Source organism: Humulus lupulus, chromosome 5, assembly GCF_963169125.1.
Source record: "Humulus lupulus chromosome 5, drHumLupu1.1, whole genome shotgun sequence".
Classification (NCBI taxonomy): Eukaryota; Viridiplantae; Streptophyta; class Magnoliopsida; order Rosales; family Cannabaceae; genus Humulus; species Humulus lupulus.
In genome coordinates this window covers 241,975,054-241,998,390 of record NC_084797.1, presented here as the reverse complement: position 1 = coordinate 241,998,390, position 23,337 = coordinate 241,975,054, and the positions used below count along the sequence as shown (strand labels likewise).

Sequence of the window (23,337 nt, the reverse complement as noted above, 5' to 3'; positions counted from 1 at the left end):
TTAAAAATATACCCCTCCAAGAGGTTTGGTAGTAAGGTTCAACATTTTAATGACAAGAGTGTCATTACTGACTTGAAATCTAAGTTGACTAAAAGTCAGAAATCATTGTTTAAGAAGACCCCATTTGGGCACTTTTTAGAAGTATGTGATATTCATTTTCAAACTCAACTTGCCCAGCTTGTGTTATTGAGAGAGGTATCTCATGAGAGGGAGGAAGAGGAAATGTGGTTTAAGCTTGGTCGTAGAGTGTGTAGGTTTTCTATTGAAGAGTTTGCTCTAGTTACGGGTCTTAGATGTGATGGTGATTTTGATTTAAGTCGTTTTCAAAAAAAGAAGGTTTTGTTTAAGAAAAAAATATTTGGCCGTTTTGTTGGTAAGGTGTCGAAGTCTGAATTACGCAATGCTTTTATTAGTAAGGATCTAGTTGATGATGAGGATGTTGTCAAATTGGGTATAGTTCATATCCTAGTTAACTATTTGTACGGCTATACTAGTGATAAGTTGGTTGATGATTTCTTTTTTGAGATGGTTGATCGAGATTTTTCTGAATTAGCAAATATTGGTTTTGGCAAGTTTGTATGGGATAGGAGTTTTCAATATTTGAAAACTGCTTTGAAGGGTGGGAATAAAATATTTGATGGATTGTTCGTTGATGGGAAGGTTGGCCTTCACCCTTACAAACTTCTTGGGTTTCCCATTGCTTTTCTTGTATGGATTTATGAAAGTATAGCTGAGTTGAGTCCTGAGTTTTGTCAGCGGGTTGGGAAAAAATTTCCCCGTTTGTTGAATTGGAAGAGTACAGATAATGCGTTCTATGAAAACTTGGTGGGAAAGGTTTTCAACAATCAGAAGGTATAATCTTTTTGTTTTGTAACTGGTTTCTTGCTAAATTTGTTTGATTCATTTTTGCATTTTTGTTTGTGTACCTGGTTTCAGTTGATGGTAACCAGTTTTCTTGATTTTGTATATATATATTTTTAATTTATTCAGTTGACTATCCTGAATGTCTATCCGTCTTCTGAGGAGAGAAAGAAACTGGCAGTAAATAAGTTTAAGTTTGAGCCTCTATACTTGCCGAAGGTGTGTGCTGAAGATGGAGACAGTAGTCCGGGTACCCAGGTACTGGTTAGTTTTGTTGTTTGTTTTAGTTAAAAAAAATATATTATTTTGTTTTGAAATTTATAGGTTTCTTTTTAGGTTTTTTTGTCTTTATTTTTTTTTTTTGCTGTTTTGTAAAGTATTTTATTTTGTTTTGTAGGTTGATAGTGAAAAGTTGAGATTGATTTGTGAATCAATCTCATCAATAAAAGCATGCCAAGAAACTATTATTAGTGACATTGCAGTTATGAGATCTGAGTTCATGGGGAAACTCAGTGATTTATCTGCAATGATTGCAAAATTTGTTGCAAAAAATTCTGAAAAAGTTGCAAATTCAAGTGATGAAAGTGCTGGTTTTAATGAAGGGGAAAAGCCAGATGATTTTGATAATGTTTCCAGTCCTATTTCTGATGATTCTAAGCTAACTTGTTTGTTTTTATGCTTTATTGTTTTTTTTAACCATTTTTAGTTGTAACCAGATTGTTTTTTTTTTTTTGTTGGCTAGGATTGTGGAAATGATTCAGCTGAAGAGTCTGATGGTAGTAAGGTAACTAGTTTATTTTTCTTAATAGTATGTTTTCTTTCTGTAGTTGTTTAGTGTAACCAGTTACTGTTGTAACCAGTTTCATTATTTCTTTTAGGGTGTTGAGAAGGATTTAAATGAAAATTTTGATGCTGTTTATTCTGGGTTGGAGTTGTCAAATGTTGTGGGTGGAGATAAGGTTTTGTAATTTATTTTTGTTTTGTTTCTTGTATTATTTTATTTAAAATTGAATTTGTTGTAATTGATTTTATTTTTATTCATTATAGGATTTTACAAACAAGCCTGAGTTCAGTTCAGTTGGTTTAAGTTTTGAAGAAGTATATGTTGATCCAGAGATTTTGAGTGTTATTGATAGAACTATTCAGTATGCAGAAGGAGAAAAGAAATTTACCGGGAGTAAGGATGATTGGAAGGTTGTGATGGTTGGTGATGATGATGAGGTTCCTGTTGCTATTGAAAAGAGGGAGCCTAAACCTAGTACTCATGTCAAGTCTCCTTTTGTTACTGAGTTTGGTTCTTCTGATGTTAAAGAAACTGTGAAGAGGAAGGGAGTGGAAGTGGTGATTGTTAGAGGATTGGTTCCATTTGAAAATGAAATAGGGCAGAATGTTTCAAAAAATGATTGCCTGGATTATATTTCTTGGATTGAGGATAAAATGAATTTTAAGAATAAGTATGTTTTTTTATATTTTCTTTAATATTATTATTCTTGATATTTAATTGTTTGTTAATATATATATATATATATATATATGTTTTTTGTTTTGAAGGAAGAAGAAATTTTCTGATGTCAATAACATTATCAATCCCCCAATGGATTATTCATTTGTTAAAATTTATGAGAAAATGTGGTTTTACAAGCTTCAAACTTGTGGGGAGGAGCTTATGGACACTGTAAGTAACCAGATTCTTGTTATAATGTTTATTTAGTAGTATTTGTTTGTTTAGATGTTTTTTTTTTTTTTGTTGATCATGTTTAAGTCAAGTAACCAGGTTCCTGTTAATAAGTGTGTAAAATATTTTTAAATTTTGGGTAGTAACCAGGTTCTTTGAAGCATTGTGTGTAACTTGTTTTTTTTTTTATTATATATTGGCTAGTAACCAGGTTCTTGGTATAATGATTCTTAATTAGTCTTTGTTTTGTTTAGATGTTTTGTTTTTGTTGTTGATCATGGTTAAGACAAGTAACCAGGTTCCTTTTAGTACTGTCTGTAAATTGTTTTTTTATTTATGGGTAGTAACCAGGTTCCTAACTTTTGTATGTTTATTTATTTTTTGTAGCATATAAATGTATGTTTTTATTACCTGAGGAAGAAGATTAAGCTGGTTGATGGTTTGAACAAGAGGGTTACAACTACAGACTCTTGGTTTGATGCAACTATCAAGGGTTTGTATGATAACTTTGTGGCAGCCAAATGTGATTCAAGCATCATTCGTTTTGATAATCTAATTTCAGATTACATTATTGGTGAATATTTGTTTTGTAACACTCCTTGGGTGGATGTGGATCATGTTCTTTTTCCTGTGCATGTGAAGGTTCAGTTGCATTGGGTTTTTATTCACTTTTCCATTAAGAGTAGGATGTTAACTGTCTACAATTCTTTGACGGGGAAGAAGAATGAGAGTATTGCTTTGCCATATGTGAAGGCTTACTCTGTTGTTTTACCATATTTTCTAGATTTTCTTGATTTTTATTGTTCTAGGAAAGATTTGGACTTGAATGTTGGTCCATATTCTGTTGGGAAGAAGGATCCAATTGATTTTAACTTTGCCAAAGACTTGCCATTTCAAGAGGATAAGTAAGTAACTGGTTTTTTGTATATTGTTGTTTATTTTTCTATTTTGTTTGTTTTTAAGTAATTTCATATTCTGTTTTTTGTGTTTTTTGTTTTTTTTGTTTTTTGCAGTGATTGTGGAGTATTTGTTATCAAGTATGCTGATTTGTTTATTCATGGGAAGATTGATGACATCCCGAAGAACATGGCTGCCAAAATTGCTACCTATCGTGATTATCTTGCCATTAACTTGTATAGTCATGCAAAAAAGAAGCAGATTGGTGGGTACAAGACCGAAGATGATGCTCCATCAAAGAAATCAAAGAGGAGGAGGAATTATAAGTAGAGATGTTGGAGTTTTTTTTTTTTAGCTGTATTAACGACCATGTCTTTTTTTTCTTTCGTTGTTTAATAGTGAAGTTGTGGTTTGTAATTGGGTACTGTTTTAGTACTGGACTTATGTATGGTTTTTTTTTTTTTTTTTGGTCAATGTAAAGAATTGGTTTCAACTTTTGGCTTAATATAAAGTTTTTTTTAATGTATATTATTTTAATGTGTATGTTTTTTTATTCAATAGTGTTGGAGTTTTTTTTTTTTTTAAAGTGTGAAGATATTGTGATGTACATGTTTTTTTTTTCATATAGGTTTCAATTATTATTGTATGAAGATGGTGTAACCGGTTACTTCTGTGTTAGATTGTAAAAGCTATATGTTTCAGGTAACTGGTTACTGTTTCTTTAGTTTTTATTTCTATTTTTTAAATTATTTTTTATTTTTTTATGTTTGTTGTTTTTTTTTTTTTGTGTGAACGATTTCTGATTATATAACTAGGTTTTTAAAGTAGTTGGTTTTATTAATATATAGTTGTTTGTTAAAATTTCTTATAGTGATTGCTTTTTGTTTTTTATATTTTTATGTGTTGTAACCAGGTACTTGAATTTTCAGTTTTTGAATATCTTGTGTTGGAACCTAGAAGTTGAGTATCAAGTTTATAATATTTTATGTTTTTTTGTTTTTTGTGAAAGATTTGTGGTTTTATAATTAGGTTTTTAAATCGTTGGTTACATGTATATGTAGTTGTTTGTTAAATTTACTTATAGTATCTGTTTTTTTTTCTTTCTATAATATGTGTTGTAACCAGGTACTTGAGTATCCAGATTTGGAATATCTTTGTGTTTGGAACCATGAAGTTGAGTATCAAGTTTATAAAATGTAAAATGTTTAAAAAGTTTGTACTTTTATTGAAGTAGAAAACATTAGGATACAATTTTATTACATGAAATGAAAATATTGAAATTGTAGTATATCTATTCTTTAGAAAATTATTTGTCTATTTTCTTTGACTTTGTTGTGTTTCGCAGCTTTGGGATTGGTTCATTCCTGCATGTTTTTCTGTTATGCCCTTGCTGTGCGCATCTTCCACATTTTATTTGCACCTTTGGTTCTCCTCTAGATCTGATTCTTTTCCTTCTAGGGCGGCCTGGTGGTTTTCTTGATTTTGGTGGTAGGACAATTATGTTTAAAGTCTCTGGCAGTGTCCATTCGCCTTCATTTGGCAATGGATGAACAGTTGAGTCATATGTTGCTTTCATAGTTGTAGTTTTGTAGTAATCAGCAACATAATCATATGTTTTCAGCCGTGTTTTGGCGAATACTGCTATTGCATGTGCACACGGTATTTCGTCTTGTTGGAATCTTTTGCATTCACATGTTTTCTCCATTAGGTTGACCAAAAAATTTCCTTTCTGTTCAACCACAACTTGGTACAGTATAGTGTTTACTGGGAAGACCTGTTTATTTTAGTAGAGAAACACATGTTAGAAACTGGATACTGTGATATTTTTGAGTAACTGGTTACTAAGAGTTTTGATAAATAATATTCAGTGCTCAATATATGTCAGGTACCTGAAATTTAATGGCACGAATAAAGTTTTCTCTAAGCACAGTTTCAGTATCTGTTGTTACTTGTGTGAATGTTCCGTTTGCTTCGTTACCATTTTTCCATACCCATTTTTGAACTAAACTTCGAAGGCCCTCCATCATTGTAGTGATTGGCAGCGTTCTTGCAGCTTTCAATGCAGCATTTATTGATTCAACTATATTTGATGTCATCATTGTATATCTTCTTGTTGGAGCATGGCATCTAGACCAAGTTGAATATCCAATTTTTTGTAAATACGGTCTTATGCGTGTGTCAATCTTGTCTATTTCATGCATGTAATGCTCAAATGATTGTACCCTGTATGCCTTTGCTGCTTTGACAAAGTTTAGGTTTAGGTCCTCCCCATGGACACCAAAATTGACTTTGATGTTATTTAACAGGTGGAATATGCATGCTCCATGGAAAGCTTTTGGGTATACATGGTCTATAGCATTTTCTATGCTTTTATGCCTGTCTGAAATGATTGCCATACCTGTTTTGCAAAATCACAATGGAGTAACTGGTTATTAAGTATTAACTGAGTAACTAGTTTCATTAATTTGTATGACTGTTATTTTATTTTTTACACTGTTTTCTCTATTTTATTGCTGGATTATTATTAAACTGATAATTTTATGAGTTTAGTTTGTTTCAATAAGAATATAAAGAAGAAAACCGTACCTTCTCTTTCTCCATATGTCTCCTTTAGCTTTGTGAAAAACCATAACCATGATGAATCATTTTCAGAGTCTCCAATTCCAAAGGCTAATGGGAATATGTTGTTGTTAGCATCCATTGTTGAAGCAGTGAATAAAGTTCCCCCAAATGATGTCTTCAATTAAGTTCCATCTATCACAATGACTGGCCTACAGTGTTTCCATCCTTTGATGGAATTTGCAAATGCTAGGTACATATATTTGAAGTGATCTGTATTGTCTGTAACCAGGTGTGTAATTGTACCTGGGTTCGATACTTTTAGCATGTGAAGGTAGATGGGAAGTTTTTGGTATGAATCATCTTGGTTTCCCCTTGCCAATTCTAAATCTTTTTCTCTTGCTCTCCAGGCTTTTTGGTACCCCATTGAAACACCAAAATCATCTAGCATGTCGTTGATTATGTCATGTGGTGTGTGTACTCTCTTTATTGACATATATTTTGATTTTATTAGTTCCCCAATGACATTGCAATTAGCCTGCCTGTGGTCTTCCATAATGATATCCAAGGAGCAGGTGTGAGTTTTTACATACTTTCTGATTTTAAATGTTTCTGTTTTCTTGAACTTTGAAGCTCTAAGTAACCAGTTACAATTGTCATCCACACAGGTTACCAGGTACTCTCTTGGTTCAGATCTTTTTGTCTTGAATTGGAAGTTGTGGATCATAGCATAATAACATAGAGCAGATTTTAAGAGCTTTTTGTCCTTATAAATCTGGCCTTCTTCAACTTTGAAAATTTTATGATCAGTTATAATTTATGTTTCTTCTTTTCTTTTTCTTTTGTTTTCTTCTGTTCTCTCTATGATAAATTCTGCTACATCATCAGCTATGTCTGTAGTATTTGGGAAGGTTTGTACCTGGTTATTTCTGGTGTAGGTTGCTTCGTGATATTGTAATTCTGTAGCTGATTGCTCGTTGTTTAGTTGAAGAACTAGCTTTTCTAAATCTGTGTTCTGTTTTTGTGTTTCTTCTTCATATGTAGTGTGTTGAACAGTTTCAGCTATTGTTTGATCAACAGTGGTGATGCATAGTGGTAGCTCAGTTACTTCATTTTGCTTCTTTTTCAGCTCAATGTAGAATAGGACTGAATTGCCAGTGAGTAATTTCATTGGTGGCATACCTGGTGAAAACTGGTAACTCAGCTCAATATTTTGAATATTGCATTTTATTTCAGTTTTCACTAAATGAACCAAATTGTTTAGAGAACAATTTGTTGGTATTATCAGTCCAGTCATGGTGTACTCATCATACTGATATCTATCTGTCCATTTTCCTCCAAATCGAATCAATGTCATTATGGTCTCCATATCTGCAATATAGCACAACATAATTTTTAGTGATGTTTAAAATGTATCTGGTTGTGTTAGTGAATGAACATTATTAATGTTGAAATTATTTTAGTAACTGGTTTCTTTTTCTGAATCGAGAACTATTTTCCAGTTTCCATATTTATTTATGTTGCATTAAATTCTGTTTTTGTGTGTGTAACTGGTTTCACGTTTGTAATTAAAAAAGTTTTGAAACAAGTAGTTTGAGTCAAGAATTTTATCAGGAAGTAATTTGCAGATTATTTGTGTAAATATTTTGCATGTCGTATATTTGAAGAAAGATTTGCTTACCTGTTTGAGAAATCAGAGAAGTTGATGGATTTATGCGTTTGCTGATGTGAACGAACGTAAAAGCAGGGGATGTAATCGGAGAAGAAGATCTGCCGGAGAAGAAGAAGAAGAAGATCTCAAATTCAATTGAATTTTTAATTTGATGACTGGAGAAAGAAGACGATGATGAGAGTAGCAGCCAGATCGGAGACGATGATGAGAGTAGCAGCTATCACTTCTTGATCGGATTTTGATCGGAAAGAATGGAGAATATGAAGCTGTGATCGGAAAGAATGGAGAATATGAAGCTGTGATCGGAAAAAATGGTCGATGAATTGCTGTACCATACAAAAATTTTCTTGATTGGCAGTGGGTGAGAAAATTATGGGAATCTGTTAGTTTAGTTTATGGGAATTCCATATTTATTATTTTGTATTAACCGTGTATTACCATATTTGGCTTAATTATTTTTTTGTCCATATATATTTAAAGTTTATTTAAGATTCCCATATTTATGTTAACATCTCTATATGTACCTTTTGACTCCTCTCGTAATATTTATTATAGTTCTTTTAAATATGTTATTATTTAATTTGTCAACTACAAATATACCGATAAAACTTGAAGAAAAGAAGAATCAAAAACATAATTTTTTATGTAGTTGAGGTTATTAATTATCTCTAGCCCACGAGTCAATTGTATTGATGAATAAGAACTTGCAAAGCTTAAGTTTTTTGGAGTTTTAGACAATTTTTTTTATGTACTAAAGTTGGATCATTTTACAAGCGATATCATATCCTTATTTATAGGAGGTTGAGGGGGTTTAAGCTCACTAATTGGAGCTGATTACAATAAATTTGCATTAATGGGCTTAGATTACATGTAAAGTAAAGCATTTTCCCCACAATTTAGGCTTTTGGGGCTAGTTGCTTGTCAATGGGCCAACCACAAGGGCTACAAGCCCACGATCTATTGGGAAAAGGAGTTACTCATGTGCTGTCAGGGGCTAGTTGCACGTACCCCTAGTTGACGAACCTCCGAGCATGTTCTCTGGTCGTGATGAAACGACACTTCAACATATCAGTTTCTAGGTCCCGGGGAGGACCAAACAACACCACCCACTAACACCACGTTGTCGTTTGAAGAAACATGGACAACGTAATTGATCGTTTGGTACATAATTTGATGAACACAACTTATATGTATTTGTTACTGAGATAATTAAACTTAGAAATTGAAACACGGTAATACCATCAAGTCTCATTCAACCCTAGTTTCTCTTTACCTTTTGTGACAGTCAGAATCCCGTGATCTGTAAGGGGAAAGACCGGGTAAAGCTGTGCAATCCCACACCGCCTAGGGAATGTCAAGTGTGATGATTCTAAGACTGTGTGGGTATGGGACTACACAGTTGAAGAGGGCTTAAATGGATTGATGGGTACTACCTATATCAACAAGATGCATCTTCTTTTCGGTAGCCCATCACTTGAGAACTCTAAAGTTAAGCGTGCTTGATCTGGAGTAATCTAAGGATGGGTGACTTCCTAAGAAGTTTTCCCAGGAAACATGCGAGTGAGGACAAAGCACGCTGGAAAGACTCGTGTTGGTTTGTAGGGCCAGTCGTCATTCCAAGAAGCAGCCATAATGACGTAGGGCGTTACACATTTCTTCTTCCAAGGTAGGACCAGAGTTATGCTTCCCTTCCTCTTGGTTGGAGCTCTGCCTATAGGTTGGACATGCTATGGCCGAGTGGAATCTTGAGCAATTATCACTTCTTCAGTGTGTTTTGGTGGTAGGATTTCCAGGTTGTGGGGAGCCTAGATCTCGGTGGGTTTCGGTGTGGAGTTGGGTTTTCGATCTATTACGATCGTGGTGGGAAGAGATCAATTCTCCGCGAGAGGTGACCAATGTGTGCTTCGGGTCAGATTTAGCACTCTGCGTCGAGGGGAGGATCATATCCGAATGGAGAGCTCTAGATCCGGTGGAGTTAGATCTGTAGGCACGATGGACTTGGTCTTTTGAGGAAAGCCTTTACATCGATTAGGTCGGAGAAAAAAGTTATTTTACATTTGTTTTATTTTGTGTTAGTTATATTTGATTGGATTTTCTTTACATTTTGTTAATAATATTCCATGTGTAGGAAGTTGTAGTTCGCCTTAGTAGTGGATTTTCTATTAAACATGAATGATATGTTTCTATATTCCATGTTCGGTCACTTTATCATGTTTGGTTATTGTTGATGTTCTTCAAAAATAGATTCTAGTAGTCTAATACTGTGACAAAATTAAAACTCATGATATTTTAGGCTTTGTAATGAGTTGCATATTATTTGTAATTTTATATTACTAATTATATGCCATTTGGATAGTTGAGGATTACCTCTTAATTAATAATTTTAAAAAATATATAGAAACATACCATTCATGTTTAATAGAAAACGACTATTATAACAATTTCTCTTTGTTTCGAAGCATTTTTTATTAAGAAAAGTGATATTTTAATTTCTATAATTTAAATAATTATGTGTGTAAATTATTATTATTATTATTGCTCAACAAATAATTGTCGTTTTGAACTTATATGACTTTTTATTGGTTGTTGTCGTTTAATATCAAAAAGAAAAAAATGGAATTCCGTTGCCGGGACTTGAACCCGGGTCTCTCGGGTGAGAGCCGAGTATCCTGACCAACTAGACTACAACGGATTGGTGATGTTAGCCTAAGTTAATAATTAATTAATCAAAACAAATGGCATTATAGTAATAGCAGTTTGTAAATTATTGTCGTTTGCTAAGTGATGTCGTTTTTGGGGTTTGTGTTTCCAATTATTTTCGTTTTGTCGTTTTATTATACGGAAATCCACTTTTGTGAATTTATTCTTAGAAAACCTCTTGGTAGCTGTTTTCATTTTAAAGGTTTTTGTCGTTTTTCCATATGGTCGGTCGTCCCTCCTGAAAGTCATATTTTGTTTGTTATTTTCTCTTAACAAATAATCTGACTTTTCTTTTTGGTTTTATTTACATTATTTAAGTATTTAATTTATGATAATAACAAATATAATATGACAAAAAAAAAAGTATTTTATTAATATTTATAACAACAAAAACACATGATTAGAGAAAAAATATATTTTCATAATATTTTCAAAATTATTTAATATTTTTATAAACTAAAGTAATGTTTCATTAAAAAAATATTATTAGCTACATTATTATTTTATAATTAATATTAGTAACTATATTATTTCAATTATCTCGATATTAACAATTTTTATTATGTTTATGCTTGTTTATTTCATATTTTTTTAAGATTTAATATTGTATATAAAATTATTTATATACATATATATATTTATGATTAGTTATAAGTTGCATCACAGAAAAAATTTACAAAATAAAAATAAATATTTATGTGTTAAATATTAACAATCGCATGATAGTTAAGTTATTAAAATTAAAGAAATTATAGGAAATTATTTTTTTTAATGAAAAATCAATGTAATTTGTAAAACTATTAAATATTTTTTAAAATATCATGAAAATATATTTTTTTAATGTCATATTTGGTATAGTCATAAATTATGTGGTTTAATTTTTATTAAGATTGATTTACTATTTTTTATATTCTATTTATGTATTTTGAAAGAAAAAATGAATAAAAATAACATTCAGGAACTTTAATGGTATGAATTAAAAATGTTAGGAATTTAACTAATGCAAAATCAATTTTTGAGACTAAATTTTAGAGATTTGAAAAAAATTGGTACTTAAAAATTAAAGGCTGTAGCTAAAAAAAAAAAATTTAAACTGTGGCAAAAACAAAAAAATAGGCCTCAACTCAAAAGTCTACTTACAAAATTGAATAAAAATAAAAAACAAACAAAAAAATTATACCAAGGATCTTCGTGACATAAAAGAAGGGTTTGTGACGTGTACCTTTTACTTGTTACTTTTTTTTTTAATTTTATGGCCCATTAGCATTTTTTATAAAATTATTTGAAACATTTAAAAACTAAAAAAAATATATGACTTTTATTTTACAAGTATTATTTTATGGCTTTCTAAAATTTGTATTCCTTTTTATGTGATTTTTTTTTCCATATTTTTGTAAATAAATCATTATTATGCTATATTTTTTTTTCCTATAATCTTATTTTTTTAATTAAATTTGTCCATACAATAAGAAAAGTTTAATTACCATATTTTTGCATATTAATAGCTAAAAAACCATATTTATGAAAAATTCTCAAAATCAAGTAAATTCACACTAGCTCCTAAATCAAGTAAAGCTTTGTTAATAAAATGATCGCCAATGATGCTTTAAATTGTTGGACAACCATGATCTTTATATTTCACAAGGCTTTTATATTGAATTATGGAGCTAACTTGTTCAGTTAAAAACGTCTTTTTTGGAACATTTGTATTTCTTTTAACAGTGCAAAGGTATTTTAAGAATTTAGAACAGACATGAATTTGTTTAATGGCATCTAAGAAATGAATGTTGATGCTTACTTGTTTGAAAACTTATAAGATGTCACTATATTGGTTGCCTTTCTTGAGTGGAATTAATCTTTGTGGAAAATGAGATTTTGGGATGGAAGGAAGAATTTGAGCATCATCTTTTGAAAAGGTCATTTGTGTTGGAACTTTGAGGTTGACCTTGGTCTTTTTCAACTTGAGGTATATAATCAGGTTTGACAATTTGTTTTCCGGACCTAAGAGTTGAAACAGACTTAGCTTCTTCTTTATGACTAGGGGCTCCTATTTCATATTGGCCTTTAGGATTTGGGATGGGTTGGCTAGGAAATCTTCCCTTTTCTCTCTCGGTTACAGCATTAGCAAGTTGACCCAATTGTGTCTCGAGTTTAGCAATGGATTGAGACTGATTTTGTAAGATTTGTTGGGTGGATTGCATGAATTGTTGTAAGGTTTTCTTTGTGGAGGGTAAGGTTGACTTGGTTGGGCATGATTTGGATTTGGCATGTGGAATTGGTTTCCTTGATTCATTTGTGGTTGGTTTTGTCTCCATGAAAAATTATGATGGTTTCTCCAATTTGGATTGTATGTGTTGGAAAATGGGCTATCAGAATAAGGTTTTCCATATGAATGTAAAGCATTAGCATCTTCAGAAAATGTTTCAATAAAATAAGGACATGATTGAACATTATGACATGAACTAGCACATAAAGAACAAACATCTTTTTTAGGTTGCACGTGAGAATTCATAGATTGACTTATTACTAAGGCGTCTACTTTTCTTGCTAATTTTTCAAATGATGTTCTTAAATCACTTTCTTCTTTTATTTCATATTTTCCTTCTCTTTTCGGTGAAGGGTTGGCTCTAGACATAGGCTCAGAATAATTCAATTGTTGTGAATTAACAGACAATTCTTCAAGAGCGTCCCAAGCCTCTTGCCCTTGCAATTTTAAAAATTTCCTGGTATGTATGGATTGAATCATTTGTCGGTTTGAAGAGGTTAAACCATCATAAAAATATTTTACAAGTCTCCATTTTTCAAAACCATGGTGGGGACATTTTAATAATAAATATTTACATCTTTCCCAACATTCATAAAATTCTTTGTATCATTTTGATAAAATTCAGAGATTTCTCTTCTTAAATTATCAGTTTTGGACATGGGGAAACATTTAGCAAATAATTTATTAAAAAGTTGATCCCAAGTAGTTATGGTTCCAGTTGGAAGTGAGTTTAACCAAGCTTTGGCTCTATCTTTTAAAGAAAAATGAAACAACCTAAGTTTAACCGACTCATCTGAAAAATTTTGAAAACGAAAGGTTGAGCAAATTTCCAAAAAGTCTTTTACATGCATGTATGGATCCTCTCTTTCTAAACCATAAAATGATGGTAACAATTGAATAATTGATGGTTTAAGTTCAAAATGAGTGGCATTAGTAGTGGGTAAAACAATGCATGACGGAGCATTAGATGAAATAGGTGAAAAGTATTCAAGAAGAGTTTTTTCTTGCACAACATTAGGTTCTTGTTCCATTATGCTTAAACTTTCAAAAACACTTTCAATTTCACGAAAAGACACTAATTTTTTCACCAAACGATTTTTTGAATTACGATGCCACTGATGCATACAATGTCACAAATTTCACAAAGTACCACAAACAATCACAAGAAAACAAATTTCTGATGTGGAAGGTCAGTTAGAACCGCAACCACAGAACATACTTATAACAAGAAGAGATTATAATATTTATATATATATTTTTTTGTTATGATTTTTATAATTTTTTATTTTGGTTTAACTTGTTCCCAGGCCTATTTGATTCCACTTACTCACGACTTAATAACAACTCCCCGAGGTTAATTAATAAGCGTGGATGGGAACTTTGCCAAATTTCTTTTAAGCAAAAATTGCTTATGTTGAAAGAACAAGCTTTGTTTTTTTAGTTTTTTTTTTCAAGTATTTTATTAAACAATAAAATTACAACTAACTAAATGCGATAATTAAGAAAAAAAATGACAATAGCAATAGTAAATAGTTATATAAAAATTAGGAGGTACTAATGTCATCAACTAAATAATCAACAAAAATAAAATTAGGAGGCACTGATGCCATTAACCAACACTAATAATAATAACACTTAGGAGACACTAATGCCATCAACTAAGATAATAAACAAAAATAAAAGCTAGGAGGCACTAATGTCATCACTAGAGGAGATACATTGTTCAAGTATATAGGAGGCAAAAAATGCACTCAACTATCAAGTATGTAGGAGGCACAAATGCACTCAACTAATAAGTATGTAGGAGGCACAAATGCACTCAACAAAAAAAAACTTAAAAAGTAAAAGAAAAAAGAAAAAGGGTTAGGAGGCACAAATGCACTCAACTAATAAGTATGTAGGAGGCACTAAATATCATCAACTACTAAGAAATATATATAATATACTATATAAAAATATAAATAAATATATATGTATAACTTTCTTTTTTTCTTTTTCGATTTTTACTCTTTTTTTCGATTTTTTTTTATAGATATATATTTTTTTTACTTTTTTTTTTAAGATGATAGTGCAAAATAAAAATAAAATAACTAGTAGAAGAATGTTACTTACCTTGTAGAAAGATCGTTTCTTTCTTGCAACTCCCAGGCAACGGCGCCAAAAACTTGTTGAACCCAAAAGAGGGTGTTTTAATATTTATACTCGCAAGTGCACGAATCATTTCGGAATATAGTGTTCATGTAAGTACGAGGTCGAACCCATGGGAGTTGACTAACATCAAAAGAAACTATTTCAAACAAAGCAAGAAGATTCTAACCTAGTTATAAATATTTGATGAGATTTTGTTTTAGAAAAATAAAAGACAAGTAATAAAAAGATTTAAGATTAAATAGACAAATGGTTTTCAAATGAGATATGTAAAATAAGATTATTAAGATATTATAATCCACAAAATGCAAGTTCAATAGTATTTATAAGTATATTGATTCCTAAGTTTAGATATAGTTGAAATAAATCACACTATATTTTTTTCAAAATACATTTTCTATTCAAGCACAAGTTACTTTAAAAAATATAGGATTTTTCTTCACTTATATAAGATATAATTTCTAAGCATTAGTTGTGTTACAACCTAATGAAGCTACAAAAAATCAAAGAGATTATGTTTAGGCAAAATATGATACTTATGCTCTAAGAATTAAATGTGAACAATTTAATGAAAAACATTTAATCAAAGAATATCATATTTTTGCATAATGAAGAACTAAGTGTAATATGCTTTAACAATCAATAATAGATGAAAAATGCATATCTTTGATAGAAAAATTCATAAACAATGTTGCATAAATGAGAAATCAACATACAAAAAAAAAAAAAAAAATACAATCTAGTTACATTTTGCTTCATCATCATCTTAATAATCTTTGAAAAATATTAGAAGCTCATAACTAGATTGAAATAAAAATTACAAAATAACATACTTGACATGCTCTTCAAAAGATGAAAATGATAGAGAGAAAATAGTGAAAAGAATAGAGAAAAATATGAAGTGTAGAAGATGTTGAAAAGATGAAGAAAAACTTCCCAAATGGTCTTACAAAACTCTATTTATAGGCAAAATATGGAGATTAAATTAATCAAATTAAAATAAATAAATTGATTAATTTAATTGTGTTAGGAAGTGGTAGGATAAATAGAGTAAGTGTAAGAGTATTGGAAAGATGAAATGTTTGGTTGGGTAAAAGATTAGTGAAAAGCTAGGGTAAAAAAATTAATTAGGAATGTTTATTTAGGTAAGAAAAATAGGGATGAGTGAATTGATATTTGAGTGAAAAATATTGGGAATAAAAACATGATTTTGTTGGTCTTATTTTTGTGGTTGTGGCAGGGTTGACTTGGGGGCGGTTGGGTCTTGTGCGTGATTGGGAGCTGCTGAAGGCAGCTTAGAGTTGGGCCAGGCGGGTGGCTGGCGGCCCAGGAGGAAATGGTAGCAGCTGGGGTCCTTTTGGCATGGGCCTGGCTGTGGCGTTGGTGAGGGAATGCTAAAGCTGATGGAGAGACACGGCTAGTAGGTGGAGCTTTGGAGGCTGGCGTTGGAGTAGCTGTAAGAGCTTCAGGTGGTGCCAGCTGGATGGAGTTGGGAGGCAGCTAATTGATGACTTTGTTGCTGCTGGCCGTTGGGGTGAGTGGCTGAACGGTGAAGGAAGCAACCGGGCCTTGGGCCTGGCTGGGCAGACGGGCCCAGGAGCAGCAGGAGGTGGCGGCCCAGATGGCTGGGGGAGGCTTCGGGCCTTGGTGTGGGTCTGCTGAAAAAGATGGCCCTGCCATTTTTTGCTATTTCTTCTTCACAAATGCCAATCTTCTTTCCTTCTCTTTATTCTTCAAACACAACAAAGTTACAACATAATTCCTACACCATAAAAAATTAAATTAAGTAACAATAAAATATTTTCAATTATAAATAAATCATATTAATTATTTGAAAATACTTAATTAAAACTTAATTTAATTTATCAATAAAGATCAACAAAATTGCACTTTTATTTTACTTCTAACTAAACTATATTAATTACACATAATTTAAACTACAATATATTATAATAAAATATCTATAAAAATGTATAAAAATCTAAAAAATTACAATAAGACTAATAAATATAAAATTACTTAAAAACTTAATAAATTAATTAAGAACTCAAGAACTAAGCAACAATTAACACATAAAAAGTGGTAAAATAACTCTATTTTATAGAGTTATCATTAGACTCTGTATTTTATAAAATTGATCAACATAGTACTTTATACCTAATTTTGGTAAAAAAAAATTCAAATATAATATTTTATTCTCAGCTTCTTGTCAATTTTCTTCACTTCTCTTAACTTATTACATTACTAATGACTCGAGAATAGATCCTATAATTGAAAATAATTTTGACCAAAATCAAGTCTAGGGTACTATTTTGATCTATTTTGTAAAACACAAGGACTAAATTATTATTTAACAAAACACAAAGACCGATCACGTATTCGAAAAAAATACAAAGGTCAAAATAGTATTTTCTCATCTAGTATTTACTCCCATGTTATAAAAGAACAAAAATATATTATCCCAAATTAATTGTCATTTTAATTAATAATCCTAACCACCCAAAAAAAATTGTTCCATTATCATTTATTAATTTTATTTAACTCACTATTATTTTTATTTATTGCAACCTTTTGTTGGATAAAGAAATACGCGTGCCACCTCATGAGTTATCAACTTCTTATTAATTAGTATACTATTCACACTCCTCAATTCTTTCTACATACACATACTCTTAAATTAAATCCATCTTATTCCATAAATATTTTCATTTATTTATTTATAAATATATCTTTATATTTCTAATATTAAATCTTAAACTGTACACTCTTTTTTCAAATAAAAAAAAACTGTCCACCATATATTTATTAAACATTGGTAATTACGAGATTTCTAAAAAATTGGATTATTTGAATCTTTCTTTATGAAATAAATAATTTATAAAAAGCATGAAAGTTTAACACAAAATCAAATACTTTAAACATGCAATAAATTTACTTTTATATTTTATGATTTTTCCAATTATAAAACTTATGATTGTGTTGTTTTATTGATTTCTAATAATTAGTATAATTTAAAATAATTACTAGATTTAACATATTTACTTTATCAGGTAATTAAACAAGATTAGGGTTAATTGTTAAATTTTATAAATAGAATTTAAAAAGCTATACCCCTCAAATACTTTTTTAATATTTTTTTCATTTTACTTAAATAAATATGTAATAATTAAACAAAAAGCATTCATAGCACCATATTTTTTTATTAATTCAATAATAAGCCAAACCCACAAACAAAGATACACCAATCAAAATTGCCTTGTAAATTTTCCACACAATTGAATTGGTCCAACATATAATTACAAGGTCACATTGACACTGTTTTCCAAATAAAAGTATCAACAGTACCAAATTCAATGTCTTATCAATGAAAAACTTTATATTTAAAATTAATTAAACTATATATAGGTATTTTGTCAAAAAAAAAAAAAAATCTTCCTTCTAGAATAACATTTTATAATTTAGATAAGTATTCAAAAAAATTCAAACAAACGATGAAAATTTTTAGACAAATAATAAAAAATTTAGATAATCGATCAAATTTTAAATAGATGTCATTTTACAAAAAAAAAAATTATCAAAAGAAAACCAAACTGCAAAATCAATTGAAAAAAAATTTCATTTTCAGCTATTTCTATATATATATACATAAAGTTATATAAAATTATATATATGACAATTTTTCAATAGGAGTTTCACTTTAAGCTCTACTGGCAGGACTTTCAGTGTTCTCGACCTTTGAACAGTTTTCAGCGTGATTTTTTTTATGACCGTGTATATTATAGTCATTTAGAGTATCAGTGCGATTTTTCAGAAAATTCTGAATAGTTTACAGCACCGAAAACTTAGTTCAAACATGTTGCACGCGTGACTAATTTTTTTTATACGCGTGGAAATCAACATGTTTGAACCAAATTTTTGATACTGTAAACTATTCGGAATTTTCTGAAAATCTGCATGATGCTCTAAATAGCTACAATATACACGATCATGAAAAAAATCGCGCCAAAAACTATTTAAGGGTCGAAAAACACTGAAATTCCTACCAATAAGGCTTAAAGTGAAAACCTTCTAGGAAAATTCCCCCGTATATTATATAATAATTTACGACCCTCTTGCTAAGAAATCTTCATTAAGCTTCCAAGCACCTACAAATTACTATATTTAATCATAACATTAGATCGAGTTGACATTAGATTTATCTTCTTGTTTTATTCAAATATATATATATATATATAATTGGTTTCAATTTTCAAGAATTATATTACGAAAAAAAAAATGTCTCATTTTTCCAAAATCTTATCGTTCTCATTATATTCGATCGTGATCAACTTGTTCATGTTCACTACTGAGATCACCAGCTCAGAAAGCTCAACCTGTACCAGAAAAAACTGCTCTCCAACTGGATTAACAATCAGATTTCCATTTCAAATATCCGACGGCCATGATCGTCCGTACTTTAATCTCCAAAACTCACCTCGTTGTGGCTACCCTGGTTTCGAGCTCTCATGCAGAAACAACACCAGCGACGCCATTCTCTCTCTTCCCGCCGGCGACTTCGCCGTCAGGATGATATTCTACGGCGCACAGGTGTTGACAATCGACGACCCGGACAACTGTCTCCCCAGACGCTTTCTCGACACGAAATTCACCGTTTCCGGCACGCCTTTTCGGGTCCGAAACCTCGGGAGCTTCACGTTCCTCAACTGCTCGTCGGCGCCGGAAACCGGCAACGGCAACGGCGTCGAACCGGTGATCGTTCCGTGCCTCAGTGGGAGTGGTTACACGGTTGTGGCTATGCCGGAGATTTTTGCGTCGGTGTTTTTGTCGACGCCGTCTTGTAGTGTTGTTTCGACGGCGGCTCTGGTTCCGGTGACGTCGTCGGAAAAGTGGTGGGAAGGAGATTGGGGGTTTTATTTAAGAGCCTCTGTAGGGCTGACGTGGCGGGAACCTGATTGTGGTCAATGTGAGAAGCTTGGAGGAGAATGTGGCTTTGTGAGTGGTGGTGACTTGGAAATTGGCTGCTCTCATCTTCCAACTAAGCATGGTAAGTGGTAATTATTTATTAATTAATTAAATGAATTGGTTATGAAGATAAATATAAACTAATATGCATAGTTAGTGATTTTGATTTTTAGAACTTTTTTTTTATTTATTTTAATGTTAAGATAATTACTCCCCCAATTAGTATACATAATAATAATTAAGGGAATATACTCATTTGGTACCTTATGTTTTCGCAAAGTATCATTTTAGTACCCTCTGTTTTCAATAATGCTCATATGGTATCCTGTATTTTAAAATCGTATATATTTAATACCCTAAACTCAGATTTGATAGATAAAATTTTGTCAATTTAATCAAGCTGCTGTCAATTATGTAAGTTACAAATTTAAATTTAATTACATAATTACATATAACTGATGACAGTTTAATCATATTGACAAAATTTTATCTATCAAATCTAAGTTTAGGGTACCAAATATGTATGATTTTAAAATACAGGGTACCATATGAGCATTATTGAAAACATATAGTACCAAAATGATACTTTGCAAAAACACAGGATACCAAATAAGTATATTCTCAATAATTAAAGAAAGAAAGAAAGAAAAAGTTTTATCTTTGATAAAAATTATACATGTTATTTATTATTTACCAAACTTTTAATATAATTTTTTAGGTGTGAGTACTACTCATAGTTGTCCTCTTAAAACAAATCATAACAATTCATCTAAAATTATATTTTAATTTGGTGTCTAACCTATGACAATTAAACACTTTAATACAATTTACATTTATAACAAAATAAACACAAATTAATATAGAGCTAAAATATAACATAAAAATTAACTTTTATTTTAAACCTTAATACATATATGTATATATATATATATAAACTAATATATCTTTTAAATTCAAAATTAACTTTTTATGTTATTTTTTTAGACTAAACTCGACAGTTTTTTTTTATCTCTTACAAAAAACAGAATTATATATAAATATTTTTCTTTAACTCTTACAAAAAAAAAAAATTAATATGATTTTACATTATATCTAAATTTTGTATTATTATAAATTAAAATGTTTAATCACATTTTATTATAAACTAAAATGAAAAATAAATAATTATTCCTGCATGAACTATTGTTCAAAATAACATAGCAATCTCTTAAAAAACTTCAAAAAATCTTTCAAAAGAATTAATAACAAAATATAGATATTCAAATTAAAATATCTCTGACTTTTTGTTATTGACTGTTTTCCCATCAATTTAATAAGAACTGATGGCTAAAAACATATATATTATTTTTAAATTGAAAAAAAATAATTGCAAAATTAATTAATAGAAAATGATCATATTAAAACTAATTTTTCAGAGACAGAAAAAAAAATCTTAGAAAATATTTATATACATAATTTTATTTTTGAAATATTAAAAAAAAATATGAAGGTGCCAACTGACAACAAAAGTTAATATTATTATACTCAAAAACATAAATGTTAAGATTATTGTTAATTATATTTTTATTTTTATATTAATTGATGTTTATTTTGTTATAAAAGTCAAATATGCATTGAATGAGCATTACAAATGTTAACTTACAATATGTTAGACATTAGATTAAGACACTATTTTAGAGAGCAAATTTCAATCCTTAATTATTACTACAATATGCTTTTTCTTTTATTGTTTTTACAAATCTTAATTATATGTAATATTTGCTATAATTATGTGGCTCCTACTAGTCACTATTCACAAATAGGTATATAGTTACGAATAATACTAAATATTTGAGTAAATACAAACTCTTTTTAATTGTGACTAAAAGAATATTGTTAAGAGATTCTATCCGATATAATATATGATATTTGCTACTTAATTACACCAATCAAGATATAGCGGTATTGAGTATTATGCTCGTTCTATAAATATAATTGATGCTTATTTATACTATGAAAATAGTCCTTCAAATTTTTTTTTTCAATTGTTTGAATGGAATATTAGGCATCTTAATCATTTTAACTTGATATTTATTGTTTTTTTTATAGGTCTATCCAAGGGAGTCCAATACATCTTTTATTTCATCACATTTCTAGGAATATTAGGGTTTTTGTACTTCAACTGTCGACCTAAATGTCACAACCAGGAAACTAACACCAGAATTTTTAGACACATTCATTGGAGAAATAATAATCAGCATAATCATCAATTGCCCAATACTAACACTAGTACTAGTACTACTATTCTTCCACGTCATAATGAAGTCAACATCGGTGGACTACCGCCAGTCGGTATTGACAAAACAATTATTGAAATGTACCCAAAAAGGTTGATCGGAGAGAGTCGACGACATATTAAATCTGATTACAATAGTTGTTCGATATGCCTGACTGAATATCAACCAAATGATACGGTGAGAACTCTTCCCAATTGCTTTCACTACTTTCACTCGGACTGTATCGATGAATGGCTCAGATTGAACGCCTCTTGCCCTATCTGTCGGAACTCACCGCTTATATCTCCTTCTCCTTTGCCTACCCAATAGATAAATATTTTTATAGGGTAAATATGTGCCTTTAACTAAATTGGTATACACACATGTATTTTTCACAATAAATGAAAAAGGAATACTAATTAGTATTCAACCATTTTTTCTGTTAATTATTGAAATGATAAGTCAAATATATTTTGAATGGAATGAGTGTAGAAATATGGATGTCAGGTTGGTTATAAATTATTAAAAATAATGGGTTAACCCATATTAAAAAAAAAAAACTAGGGAAAATTAGATACTCTCTCTATTTTTTGGAATTCAGGTCTAAGATATTCTGCTCAACAAATATTCACTTTTTACAGGAACATTCTCATTACATTAGGGAATATTTTTTAGTAATATGGGTAAAATCTATATTGTTACAAAAAATATAGGCAAAGAAAAATGACCATTTTGGCTTTTTTGGTTTAACCCAATTGTCATGTTTAATCATTTTTTAAAAAAAAAAAAAGCTAAAAATAATAACATGTCTATTAATTTTAAACGGTATAAAATAGCCCCTTCACTTATTTTTAGTCAAAGTTAAAAACAAAATAAAATAAAAATAATCTCACTTAAAAATCATTAATATATTTATTTTTTATACATAAGGAATTTATAAAATTGATTAAACTTAAAATAAATATAATCCAAAATATAACACTATTTTTTATTTTATTTAGATTTTAATAATTTATTTTACATATTTCTCCGCAAGATATTATAAATATATTAATACATAAAAATGAAGAAATATTAATTTAATTTAATTTCTTCTAATTTTGGAATTGATTATTTAAAAAAATTGAATTGTTAATTAATTTTATAAATTATATTTGTATATATATATATACTAATGCATCTTAAACTTGGTAATAGTAGGAAGAGCAATCTATTGTAACAACATACTTGTGTCATCACAATACATGCTAAGGATTATAAAATATGATAAACTCAAATTCAAATATTATCATGCTGTCTTTTTGGTATTATTTGGCAAAATTTTTGTTTTTGTGTTTAGCTA

At 30.0% G+C, this 23,337-nt stretch overlaps 3 protein-coding genes and 1 non-coding gene across 4 annotated transcripts; 2 read left to right on the top strand and 2 right to left on the bottom strand.

The window, feature by feature from the left end:
- Positions 1-1,048: 1,048 nt before the first annotated feature.
- Positions 1,049-4,696, top strand: LOC133778598 (uncharacterized). The gene is made up of 3 exons (XM_062218578.1): positions 1,049-1,119; positions 1,259-2,536; positions 2,924-4,696. The coding sequence occupies exons 2-3, from the start codon at positions 2,456-2,458 to the stop codon at positions 3,443-3,445; spliced, it is 603 nt and encodes a 200-aa protein (XP_062074562.1). The 5' UTR covers positions 1,049-1,119; positions 1,259-2,455; the 3' UTR covers positions 3,446-4,696.
- A 43-nt stretch (positions 4,697-4,739) lies between these two features.
- On the bottom strand, positions 4,740-6,154 carry LOC133778597 (uncharacterized). The gene is made up of 3 exons (XM_062218577.1): positions 6,020-6,154; positions 5,323-5,831; positions 4,740-5,207 (listed from the first exon to the last, which is right to left on the bottom strand). The coding sequence occupies exons 1-3, from the start codon at positions 6,132-6,134 to the stop codon at positions 4,740-4,742; spliced, it is 1,092 nt and encodes a 363-aa protein (XP_062074561.1). The 5' UTR covers positions 6,135-6,154.
- A 4,129-nt stretch (positions 6,155-10,283) lies between these two features.
- TRNAE-CUC (transfer RNA glutamic acid (anticodon CUC)) lies at positions 10,284-10,356 on the bottom strand. Its single transcript has one exon. It is a non-coding gene; the product is annotated as a tRNA-Glu (tRNA).
- An 8,608-nt stretch (positions 10,357-18,964) lies between these two features.
- Positions 18,965-22,456, top strand: LOC133778596 (RING-H2 finger protein ATL20-like). The gene is made up of 2 exons (XM_062218576.1): positions 18,965-19,822; positions 21,829-22,456. Exons 1-2 carry the CDS (start codon positions 19,054-19,056, stop codon positions 22,323-22,325), a joined length of 1,266 nt encoding a protein of 421 aa, XP_062074560.1. The 5' UTR covers positions 18,965-19,053; the 3' UTR covers positions 22,326-22,456.
- The last annotated feature ends 881 nt before the right edge of the window (positions 22,457-23,337 follow it).